The sequence below is a fragment of the Bufo bufo genome, chromosome 4 (assembly GCF_905171765.1).
Source record: "Bufo bufo chromosome 4, aBufBuf1.1, whole genome shotgun sequence".
Classification (NCBI taxonomy): domain Eukaryota; kingdom Metazoa; phylum Chordata; class Amphibia; order Anura; family Bufonidae; genus Bufo; species Bufo bufo.
Window position 1 is genome coordinate 147707374 of NC_053392.1, and position 13327 is coordinate 147720700.

The 13327-nt window shown below is 39.7% G+C and overlaps 1 protein-coding gene across 1 annotated transcript in view; it reads left to right on the forward strand.

The window, feature by feature from the left end:
* The window catches only part of WWTR1 (WW domain containing transcription regulator 1), an 85085-nt gene extending 75415 nt beyond the window's left edge, over positions 1-9670 (forward strand). The window contains exons 4-6 of the mRNA XM_040428024.1: positions 4483-4616; positions 4710-4822; positions 6450-9670. Of these exons, the coding sequence (XP_040283958.1) occupies positions 4483-4616; positions 4710-4822; positions 6450-6631 (429 nt within the window). The 3' untranslated portion in view covers positions 6632-9670. The remainder of the gene's footprint in view (positions 1-4482; positions 4617-4709; positions 4823-6449) is intronic.
* The last annotated feature ends 3657 nt before the right edge of the window (positions 9671-13327 follow it).

The following is a 13327-nucleotide window of genomic DNA, read 5'->3' on the forward strand; positions in this document are numbered from 1 at the left end:
AGGAAAAAAAAAACTTTCCATTTAGGGTACTTTCACACTTGCGGCAGAGGATTCCGGCACGCAGTTCCGTCGCCGGAACTGCCTGCCGGATCCATCAAAACGCAAGCAAACTGATGGCATTTGTCAGACGGATCAGGATCCTGATCCGTATGACAAATGCATTGAAATGCCGGATCCGTCTCTCCGGTGTCAATGCCCTGCTGTAGGCTGATCGGACATGCTGGGAGTTGTAGTTTTGCAACAGCTGGAGGGCTGCAGGTTGAGCATGCCTGCTCTAGGGCAACAAGCAAATCCTGAAAGGAGTATGCGATTAAAAAAAAGGAATAGCAGCTGCTGCAATGCCCAAAATAGAGGGGGAAAAACTTGTTCGAGCTTGTTAAAAGGCCTCTAGAGCAGTTGTATCTAACGCATTCACGAGGCAAGTTTACAGCACAGTTCAATGACACCAAGACATGTACCCTGAGCCTACACAGCTATTATTGACTTATAGCTGCCATGCTAGGAACAATCAGAAAGGGCTAGCGTGTGTATGAACAATTCTTAGTATTCCCAGTTTATATACTGCTTAATACCATAATTATTTGGATTAAAGGTGTGTTACTTCACTGATGTCAACTCAAAGCAAAATTGTGTGTGCCTTTAAGAAATCTAAGATCTCAGGAAGCTACATAACCCTGAACTGTGTGTATGGAACACTATTCTTTAGGTAGCATTTAATATATTGTGATTTTAATTTAAAAAAAACTGATTAAGTGAAGTACAGGATATTTTTATTCCAGCCTGCTCACAAATAAGTTAGCATTCGTCTAGCAAATAGTCCCACAGAATACTTTTGGACAGTACAGTGTTTGCAATTATGCATGTTTTTTATTTGATAGGTGATGACTGCTAGATTGGTTGGGGTCTGACTTCTGGGACCATCACCAAATTCCAGAATATAGCACCCCCTACCTGCAAGACCGTGGCTAAGGGTAGTTGAAATATAGCGGTGCCCTGCCTGTCTAGTCAAGGTCTGTGGCACTGATGAAGATAGCCAAGCACCAATTATTTTTCTTTGTCAATTGGTTCTGGTCTCAGCATTTGGACCTGCACCAAATCTAGCAACCATCCAGTGAAAAGGTGATCAGAATACCCCGTTAGCTTGAAGGACATGGCACCCACTGCAAAATCTGTAAGGGTAAGGGAAGTCATAGAGCAGTGATGGCTAACCTCCGGCACTTCAGCTTTGGTTAAACTACAACTCCCAAGATGTACACTTGCTTGGCTGTTCTCAGGACTCCATAGAAATGAACGGAGAATGCTGGAAGTCGTAGTTTCACCACAGCCACCACTGTCATAGAGTTACCAAAATAGGATCAGGCAATTGGCACCAGGGCCAGAAAAGCCAAAGAAAATGAGTTTTAAACAGCGTTATTGCTGCAGCTTGGCATTTTCATGTTTTGTGGTTTGTTTGTTTCAACTAGTTTTAGATTATTAATAATGTAACATATCAATATATTATTAACATTTTATTTATATCTAAATGTTACTCTTAAACTGAATGGTACAGGCAGTGGTTGTGGAACCACTGAGCTAACTAACCAGTTTGACTATTCCTGAGGGCATTATCCTGGTGCCCCCTTGTTTTCACCCTTTAACATATGGGTTTTCACTGCAGGGGAGACACCAGGCCGCTACCTCTGTGAATAGTTCCAGAGTAGTTGGCAGCTGAATCTGGCAATACTCATAGTCAGAAACAGGTCAGGGTAGGCAGAGTTTGTGCGAATCCATGAAACAGGTCCAAGGTCAGGGCTGGCAGCAGATGGTCACAACTGTTAACAGGCACAGGTTGGTACATGGGCAGGAACAAACACCCTGGCAGGAATTTAGCAAGCTAGGAACCTTATTGCTCAGGCAAGGAGAGAGAGAGGGCTGGCCAGCAACTATAGCTGAAGATGATTTATAATTAGAAGCAGCCATGCAGCAGCACACAGAACAAGGAGGGAAGTGGTGGTGGTGGCAAAAATAGAAGAAGTAGTAGATTATTGAAGAATGTTCCTACTAGAAGTTAGCAGAAAAGCGATGGACACGGTTTGATGATGTAACACTGAATAGGTTGGGAATGTTTATTGTCTAAAATGATGCCATCGTCTCAGTTCTTATTTCTCAAGACACAGGCATATGTGTATTATATTCGATAATATTTATTGATACAGAAGAAGGCCCCTGGACATTTTTATTGTGGTTTTCACATTGTGATCTCATTGATCTAGGTTGGGTATTGGCTTGTTGGTTTTTATTTGGATTCGTGAATGAAAGATCCATTTACAAGGCAGGAAATTTACTGCACCATAAACAATCAAACAATCTTGGAGGCTACCTAGCTGAACAGTGTATGCCCTTCTCAAAGGAGTCAGCATACCCCCAAGAAATAGAAGTCTTATCTGTGCTGAGTTCCAAATCTCCCACTACAAAAGCTAGGATCTTGCTTTTTTGTGTAGCTGGGTCTTGTATTCTTGCAGAGAGTAGTTTAAGCCTTTGTTAGAAATTGATAGCCATGAAGAGCCTCTAGCTATGTCTTGAGTATCCTTATATACCATGATGGAAAGTTATATACCCTCCAGTTATGTAGCAGTTAGACATTTAGAAAGCTTTCCAGCAGAGCTCCCACCTATAGATTATAATCGAGTCTTTAGGATTAGGCTGGCCATACACATTAAAGCTGGATTTACATGGCCTGATGTTTGGACCGATTATCGTTCTAATAATCTTCCTGTCTGAAGGTGCTGCAGATGGCTTCCTTCCCGACAATTGGCTGGTCCTTGCAGCATCTAAATGCGCCTAAAATGTATGTCAGCTGAACCTGCCATTTCAGTGGGACCTGCTCACCATCTAGTGTGTATGGGGGCCAACCGACTCTCCCCTGACATATGGCAATTGGATTTCAATTGCCAGATCCATTTTTTTTGGGCTTCGACCTCTTCCTACAGAGAACACGTGCTTGCACTGCCAAGCCAAGCAGGCTTGTGTACGAAGAGATCAGCAGCTATAGTATGCGTACAGCCAGCCTTACTTAATAAATAATAGTTCTGATGTTTACAAATCATTTAAAATCATAATTATAAAAATAAAATGTTAAAACCTCATATTTTTGCTTCTGAACAACAATAAGATATATCAACAAATTTAATTACCTATATAGTACCCCATTTAGGTTTTTTGTGGGGAGAGCTTTTGGTTTGTTTGCATGAAAAAACATTAAACATTTTCTACAGCTTTTAGTGTTTTTTTGAAGAGTTTTCATTGGAATATTTTTTACCTTGTAACACTGTAAAAGAACCTGCCATGTTGAATGTGCAGTCCAGTCGTTGGGCAGCTTGTTATAGAGCAGGAGGAGCTAAGCAGATTGATATATAGATTTGTGGGAAAAGATTCAGTATACATTTTAATTTATTGGGAACAGAGGAAGACACCTCTGGCAGAGGCTAAGGCTACATTCACACGACCGTATGTGTTTTTCCGTCCACAAATTGCGGATCCGCAAAACAAAAACGGATGAAGTCCTTATGGCATCCGTTTTATTTGCGGATCTATTGTAACAATGCCTATCCTTGTCCGCAAAACAGACTAGAATAGGACATGTTCTATTTTTTTTTTGCGGGGCTACGGAAGGGACATACGGATGCGGATAGCGCATAAAAACGGAACATACATGGAAACAAAATACGTTTGTGTGAATGAAGCTTAAACTGTAGGCCGCATCCGCTGTTCTTGGTGGTTTTGACCGACAATACACTAATGTATATGGGGGCCTTTAGTCCCTGGGATCAGCTCACAAGTTGTAATGTATCTATCAGGAATGCTACATGTGTTCTGTGATTTGAGTTGGTGATATCACACCATACATTATTTAAAATAGTAGATTTCACTCAGGTGGTGCTGAAACAAGTGTAAATATATTATTAAAGTATATAAATAATTTATTACTCCTGGTTGTGCTGCCCGGAAAATAAGGTGGAATAATGATGTTAATAAATGCAGTAAGTTCAGACAACGTGATTACAGAACACGTGCAGTGCTAATCTGGTACTTCAATTCATGACACGGTCTCCATTAGTCATGTGTCTTCCTTAGTGTAAGAGATAATGATACATCTATTCTATGCTTTACCCACCCATTGGCCCCAGGTTATTGGGACAAGTGGAAACTAATTATGGCACTTTACATGTGTACAGTTTCATGAATGAATTAAGATTTTGTCTAAAAGACGACTGCGGACTAAAATAATGTGGCTTAAAGCAATCCAATCACCTGTATCAAGCTTAGTAATGCTGGTCAAAATAGACAACTTAATTAAAATATATAAATTACTCAACAGACTGCAAGAAGTTTCATCTAAACGTGATTATTTCATCATCAAAGTAATTGTTTTAAATATGAGAAATCTATATATGGTGCTCGCGTGTCCTACATTTTATATATATATATATTTTTTTTATCCAGGAAGCTGCCTTGTGCCGACAACTTCCAATGGAGTCTGAAAATATTGCCCCTGTTCAGAACACAGTCAGCCCCCCTACTATGACCCAGGACATAAGATCCATAACTAACAATGGTTCAGACCCTTTCCTCAGCAGGTAAGTTGACTAAGTCACAAAGTAGACATAGTCGAGATGTAGAATGTAGTGGACGTACCTGCTAACTTCCGTTTAACCTGTTCACCTCCATAGTGGGCCATACCACTCCAGAGAACAAAGCACAGACAGCGGGCTTGGCCTGGGATGTTATAGCTTACCAACAACACCTGATGATTTCCTGAATAATATGGAGGAAATGGATACAGGTAAAAATCTATGTGGAATTACATTTCTTTGATAGAAATTGTGTACTTTATTAATTTTCTGTATGTTTTCTTTGTGGTCAAGAAAGCATCTCAGAAACATAACAAAAAGACTGGGAGGCAAAATTAAAACATACATACATTGGTACATTGTAATCCATTGATCAAACTGGGGTCTGATGACACCTTCATTCGTTACTAGGTGTAGAAGTGCAACATTAAATGGTGCCATTAGAAAGTACAACTTGTCCCGCAAAAAACAAGTCCCCATACGTCTATGTGCATGGAAAGTAAAAAAGTTATGGCTCCAGGAAGGAAGGGAGTGAAAAATGAAAAGACAAAAATGGAAAATCGCTGCAGCATGAAGGGGTTAAACCAAAAGTTTTTGGTTTTTTTGTCTCACCTGTCCACAAAACATTACTCTAAGTGCCTTCTGGCTTGTCCAGGTGCTCTTTAGCAAACTGTGATGGACAGAAATGCTCTTTTTGGAGATCAGCGTCGTTCTCCTTATAATCCTGCTTTACACACCATTGTTATTTAGTGTCCTCCCGATGGTGGACTCATGATCATTAACACTGGCTAATATGAGAAAGGCCTTTAGTTGCTTAGAGGTTACTTTGTTTTTTTTTTTGTGACCTTGTGTACTATTACACGCCTTGCTCTTGGTGTGATCTTTGTTGGTCGACCACTCCTGGGTAGGGTAATACGGTAATGGTTTTGAATTTCCTCCATTTGTACACAATCTTTCTGACTGTGGCTTGGTCGATGGTTTTTGAACCTTTTTCAGCAACTCTTCTTCTGAGGTCTTTGCAAGACTTCTTTGTTCGTGCCATGATACACTTCCACAAACGTGTTGTGAAGATCAGATTTTGATGCCTGTTCTTTAGATAAAACAGGTTGCCCACTTACACATGATTGTCAACCCATTAATTGAAAACGCCTACGTGTAATTAGACCTTCAGATTGTCTGCTAGTCTTAAAGGTTCACTAATAAACATGTGATATTGGATAATTTTCCTCAATAAATAAATGATCAAATCTAATATTTTTACTGAGTTTTAGGTCAAATTTAGGTATTTACTGTACATGATATATACACTTTGTCACACTTTGTCATCCAGCCCTGGTTGCATTGTTGTGGTGTATAACTTCAAGGAAACAGCCTTATACCGCTTACACTTGACTTTTCCGCTTGTGTACCTCTTCCTACCGATCCTTTTAACTGTAACTTATATTGCACATTTTGGTATCAATTTGCAATTTTAGATATATTCTCAATGAATTATTGTTGAGGGTCTGTCACCTGGGACCCCCACACATAGGCCCAACAAGTACTTTGTCCCCTTCATTGTTTATCCAAGCACAGCGATATACAGAAATAAGTTTGTCTGATATTGCAGCTCAGTCCATTCTGGTGAACAGGGCTGGAGCTGCTGATTGTTCAGTGCGGGTGAGTGAGACCCATACAGAACATACATTGATGGTCCAACCTAAAGCTAGGCCATCAATTTCAAAACCGGAAAAGCCCCTTTAATGCCAACACATATAAGTCACCACATAAGGGGAACATTTTTCTACAAAAAGTCATCTACAGTTCTTTTTTTAATTTATTGCAAATTTCCATCTACAGGTGAAATTCTGGGACAACCAACTTTGAACCTGAATCCACAGACACGCTTTCCAGACTTTCTTGATGCTCTTCCGGGGACTAATGTCGACCTGGGAACACTTGAGTCTGAAGATTTGATTCCGAGTCTGAATGATGTGGAATGCGTGCTGAACAAAAATGACACCTACCTCACCTGGCTGTAGACGATGGTGCTCAGGCTGACCTGTTCCTGTTTTCTTCCCTTTCCAATAACCTAGCTTTATGTTTTTCTCTTGTGGAAATATACGATGAGCCTTATAAAGGTTGTGCTGCCAAACTGCCTCCAGCTGTAATTCTACAGATTATACTTGTTTGTGTATAGGATTGTTCCTTATTGTATCACCACTATGCAGATGCTGTGAGACTATCTACAACCTGTGGCATATCTACACAAGGCCATCTTTAAAGTCCTAGAGTCAGACCTTGAAATGGTTTTACTTGTTTAGGAGACTAGGTTATTGCGTTACATACAGATGATCATACACAACATAGGCAATATCCTTTATTTATAACTCTACAACCTGATGCATTTAACCGTTTTAATATAAGCTTTACAAATCATTGTAATATTACAAACGTGCTGGAAATAGAATAACAAGTAGATTTTGTTTTTATGCTAAGCTACCTAGGATGTTCTCTTTTGTGTGTGTGTGATTTTTTATTTTTTTTCTTGCAGAAGCACAAACATTACGTTTAGAGTTTTTCTTCAGTATATTACTGTATAGCTTTTAGATGGGAAAAAATTTCTTCCAAGTAGCATTATGTTCAATAATCGCGAGACACTACAACGTTGACCAGTTTGGTACTAACTACCACCATTATTATAATTTTTTTTTTAACAATGTGACTACAATTTTTTTTTACTTTTATTTTTAATGCATATTAGATTGTATTGTTTATTGTATTAAGCACTATTTTTTAACTAATTGTAACTGATAAATGCAAGCTTTTTTTTTTATAATACAGTGTATCTCTGGAACTATCAAAGGGAGTATTTTAAATACAAAATGATGTTTTGCCTCAAGTGGGTTACTGAAAATATAAAAAATTTGGAGGGTAAATAAGAAATCCTTTTGATATAAGATATATACTGGAGCCCACTTTATACATTGTTACTTATAATTTCATGATAAAAATATATACTATTTTTCTAGCTTCACCTTCCAGCAGTGAAATATTATTTGTTAGCTACAGTTGGAGAGCAGGGACTATCTGCAATATATTGTATATTACGTTGGAGATGTGGGACTGATTAAGCATTGAAAGTACCAGTTATATAGCATAGTCGCAAATGCAGATGACGTCCTAAAAATCCATAATACTTTTTGAATCATTATTATATTTATATCAAAAGACTAAACTTTATTTGTAACTTGTTGAATGAACCCATTATAAAGGCATTATTGATCAAAGTCTCTTGTGTCCACAAGGGATATTCTTTGCACTTACAGCGGGTATATGGGCTTACTCCCTCTAAAAGGTCTTATAGTACAAATGCTCATTTGGAGACCTATTTTACTTTGGGCAGATGAGGAATTATCCACATTTTAACAGTGCGGTGGCCTGAAGAGGGGTTTTTAACTAGGGCAGAGAAAGATATTCTGTAAATATTTCTAATATTAACACTTTCTGGTACTGTAGATTTATATGAAATAATCTACATTACCGTAATCATAATCCTGTGCAACATTGCATTTCAACCAACTTCTGAGAGGCTTATCATTTTATAATGCAACATAAGTCATGATGAAGTCCACCCAAGAAGAAAACCATTAAAAGGGGTTTTCTGGGAATAATTACTTTTTATCTAATGCCCGCAGCCTGCCTCGTGAAACAAAAGATTCAAACTTACCTGCTCTTCGCCACTTTGGTCGTCTGCGCTGTCTCCGGTGTGTCCATGTTCCGGTCCCGAAGTGTTTACTTCTGGCGCAGCATGGGCATGGTCGCATGCTACACTGCAGCCAATGGCTTTAGATGATGTGCTGCTATGTCACCGCTGAAGCCAATCAATGGCTGCAGCAGAGCATTTGACCGTGCCCATGTAGTGCCCGATGGAAACACCCCGGGGACCAGAACATGGACACAGTGGAGGCAGTGTGGAGTACTGCATCGGCTGGGAGCAGGTAAATATGAATCTTCTGTTTCAGGAAGCAGGTTGCGGGCACTAGGTAAAAAGTAAAACCAGAAAACCCCTTTAAGGGAACACTCTGGACAAAACTGATACACTGGTGACGATTTACTAATACTTAGTGTAAATTTGTTGTCAGATGATATATCGCTCGCACCTTTAGACCCTCTAGTGTAAGTTTACACCACTTATTTGTTGGCTTACTTTACACCCGAATCATACGCCATAGTTTTGACGCATTTTTTATATATGTTAAGCCAGCAAACTACACCCCTTTCCCAGTAAGTCACTCCCCTTTGTCATAAGTATCAGAAAAAACTCTAAAATTGTCCAAAACACTTAATAAATGATTTGCAAAGCATAAACACTAGTTTTTAGGGCACACATTGCACCTGAATTCTGGCACATTTTAATTAGTACATCTCCTCCATTGTCTCAAGACTACTGCAGGACATGGACAGGAAGTACATTACATTGAAAGGAGAATCTGGTGCCTTACAAGCCCCCGCAGACCATGCACTCAGCATAACACAGTGCATCAGTTTTGCCTAGAGTGGCCCTTTAAATATAGTCAATTGATTAGGAGCTAGTGACACGAGGAAGCATATGCCTTTCAGACTTCATGGTATCAGGCTACATTTTTTTATCCCACTGAATTTCTATGTTTATGAGGCTTGAATTTTGCATTTCATGGTTCAAGAGTTTGAAGACACAGTATCTCCCTTGCGAAGTTGTTGATGACGTTCTTGACGCATGTTAAGTCAAGGGCCAATTGGTAAATCCTTATCACAATAAGGAAAGGCATAAATGCATTGCATGAGTTCAAGCCAAAGCTGTTTTTTAGTCAGTGCAGGTGGTGATCTGAAGGTGAATAACTTATGATATCAGAGGTAGGTTGTAGACTCGAGTACTAAGTAGCAATCAAGAGTTACATTAAGTATTGTTATTACGTAGGTTGCTTATGGAAAGTGGATAGTATCCAAAGACTAGAGAAAGAAAATGCCATTGTGACTTGTGAAATAAAATCCTGTCCTTTTAGATTGCCATTAATGAAATAAACATTTTGTAATGATAATACATTTGATAAAGAGTTAGTGTTTTACAGCAGGTTACATTCACTTCGAGCAGTGCAGTTTTTGGAGGTTGAAGTACTAAGGAAATGTACTGATGTTGGTACCATTGAATTACAAGGAAGCTGAAGCATTTATAGTCATGCAATATGAGAGGTCCGAAAATAAGTCTGAGATCATTTACAGTATGCTTGGCTCAAGTTTAAATGCAGTTTGATATGTTTCCTGCTGTACACCAACAGGGACTACTCTACCTTGACAACAGACAGAACAGCACACAAATTAGACAACAACCAAGTAGATGCTGCATTGTATTAAAAGAGTGACAATGATAGGAAAAGATGACCTTTCTGGCTCCGTTTAGCACAATCACACTGTTAGCTGTGCAGGTACTGTACATAATTTTTTTGTTTTATTGGGTTATTTTGGACAAGACATTTAAGATCTTACAATGTTTGACCACCTTTATCATAAGTACCATGTAAAATGCAACAGTCTCTAATAAAACATTATTTGTGTGGACATCGGAAACTGTTCTCATTTCACCATATATACACAGGTTTATAAGGCAGCTAAACAGATATGGGCTGGTGGTAGACTAAAACCCAACACCAAGACCTGTATTGAGGATGGCATACAGTGCATTAGAAAGATGGCAGCTATGCGTTCAGCCTGTCTGTAGTCAACCATATTTTCAGTCGACAAATGGGGAGTGTTTGAGACTCTGTTTCACCCTCTTTATATACGGACTACATTAGGAAGAAAATGAGATGTATCGTGAAGGGACTTTATACCAAGGCAATGAGTATATTTCTACACTGGCCAAAATTATTAAATGTCTTCCATATGGGCTGTTCCTTGTCTTGGCCATGAAAGCTGGATTTCTTTTGCAAGTATGTACGTGGCTGCATCCCATTCATTTACTTTTACACCGCTTTGGGATGCTGTAGCACTTCATGCTGTTGGGTCAGCAATGCCACTTTTACCTTGCCTGCCGCATGCAGGATGTTTCTGGATACAGAATATCCTAGTCTTCACGAATATGTAGCAAATGGCATATGCCAAATGTCATGCCATTCATTAGTCCCTAAGAATGTGTTTCTTCCTTGAGCAAATTTTGGTGGGTCCACGGTGTTAACATAAGGTCACCTTCCTGATAAAGTCTAGTCTGTCCTGTCAGTGCAGTACCATTGCCAATCAGATTAGGAAGTGGCTACCTCCGATCACAGAGAATAGGGTGGACATCACATTCCTACGCTGATCCTTGAAATCATTGCAAGTGTTGTAAAGTTGTGATCAGCTGGCCATACACAGAAGCAGCCGGTTGGTTATCTGTGAAATCCATCGTAGTTAAAATCCCACCAGCAACATAGCAGACACTAAGGGGGCAGTTATCTGCCAAATTCAGCCAATCATGCTGTACATTTAATATTTTTGGCCAGCCATAAACAAAATTCTTCAACCATACCAGTCACACTTCAGCAGATCATTCTCATTACATTTTCAAACTATGTTAGGCTCAAACGGCCAAAATCAACCATCTGGGCCAACTTTTATTTTGTGTATGGGCACCTTAAGATACTTGATTTCAAGGTTGGACTGGGCTAACCAATAGACACCAAGGACTAGGGCACTGGAAACACTGTTAGTTATGCTAAGGGGTCACAAGAGACAGAAGTGGTCGGGTGCTAGTGTTCATCCAAGCTAGATAATAATGAAAGTCTCAAACTGGTTGTTGTGGATTCCAGTACATCTAAACAAATTGCATTATGGTATCAGACTAATGTTTAAAAAAAAAAAGAAAATTCTGTGGTGGCCAGAGTTCAGGAGCTCTGCTTACCCAAAAGTTTTAGTTGGGGTACTTTCACACTAGCGTTTTTCTTTTCCGGCATAGAGTTCCATCCAAGGGGCTCTATACCCGAAAAGAACTGATCAGTTTTATCCCCATGCATTCTGAATGGAGAGTAATCCGTTCAGGATGCATCAGGATGTCTTCAGTTCAGTCATTTTGACTGATCAGGCAAAAGAGAAAACCGCAGCATGCTACGGTTTTATCTCCAGCGAAAAAAACTGAAGACTTGCCTGAATGCCGGATCCGGCATTTTTCCCCATAGGAATGTATTAGTGCCGGATCCGGCATTCAAAATACCGGAATGCCGGGTAAAAATGTGAAAACAAATACAAGATGGATCTGTCTGTCCTCATGACAAGCGGAGAGACGGATCCGTTCTTGCAATGCATTTGTGAGACGGATCCGCATTCGGATCCGTCTCACAAATGCTTTCAGTCACATCCAAATCGCCGGATCCGGCGATGACGGAACTGCCCGCCGGATCACACTGCCGCAAGTGTGAAAGTAGCCTTACCTTAATGTGGTGACAGGAGATCCTCTGCTTTGCTCCACTAGGTCATGTGTAGGAAATACTGCTACTATCAACTATGGGTGACCACAGATATTTGGCCCCTTGTTTAAATGGAATCTGTCAACCTGATTTTGGACCATTACCTACAGTAATACATGAGCGGTACTGTAGATCACTATTTTTTAACTACTGTACTTCCCCCAGTTCATCTACTGTTAGCGCTCACGGCTGCATTGAAGTCCATCGTCAGGACTGCCGCGCATGCGCAAATGAGTCTTCTCCATTATGTTAGAACAGCACAGCAGTCCAGACTGTGTATTTCAGTGCAGCTTTGAGTGTGGACAGTGGTGGAACCAGGGGCAGTAGGAAAATAAAAATAGTGATCTGGACTCCTTATCTGCAGTACTACTCATGTCTTACTGTAAATAACAGTCCAAAATTGGGTGACAAATGTTGTCTATGGTGACAAATCAGATTGTCCAGGCTGGGTATAACAAGATGTGATCTGATCGGTTCTGGGCCCCTTTATCGGGTCAGCTATCTGAAATGAGTTTTCATACGCTTGCTCGTTCCTAGTAATTGCCCACAGATCACCCAATGAACAATCAAATATTCATCTGGTGAAAGCATCATTGATGTGGACATCAAAATCATTGTTTCTGGGCAACAGATCATTCTGAGTAAACAGGGATCTGATGCCCAGAAACAATGAATCTCTGTAAAGGGGTCTAAACACAGATTTTACCCATGAGGCTGAAAGCGTTTGTTGCATTTGTAGATATGGTGGTCACTGATACAAGTAGTTCTTGACAGCTGAGGAGAAGAAGACCTAAGAACATGCAGACAGGAGATGGGAAGGTGGGAGCTAAAAAAGTAAATGTCCACCAGCAGGGGGCAATATTGTATCATTATTGTATTACAGAAAATGGTTTTACATGTGGAGTTAAGCTTTAAATAACTGAATGTGAAGTTTTTATGTTACAAACACTATTGTCACTATTTTTTTAGCCCCGTGTTGACTGGCACTACATCCGTGCAGTGTTTTCTTGAGGTTTAATTGCATGAAATGATTTTTTTTTATTTTATAACGTAATTTGTAGACACTACAGCTAAGCAGAATTGTTCTGTATTGTGTGCGTTCTTCCTATGTACTTTATACTCAAGTGAGTAGTTTGTTTTTCATCTGCATATGATATCATGCTGCCTATGAAGCCGAGGGCTGCATGGATGAAACAAATTGCTCATACTTCTTATATCATGCCATTTTATCTAAATTAATATCCAGCTCTGCTTCCTTGT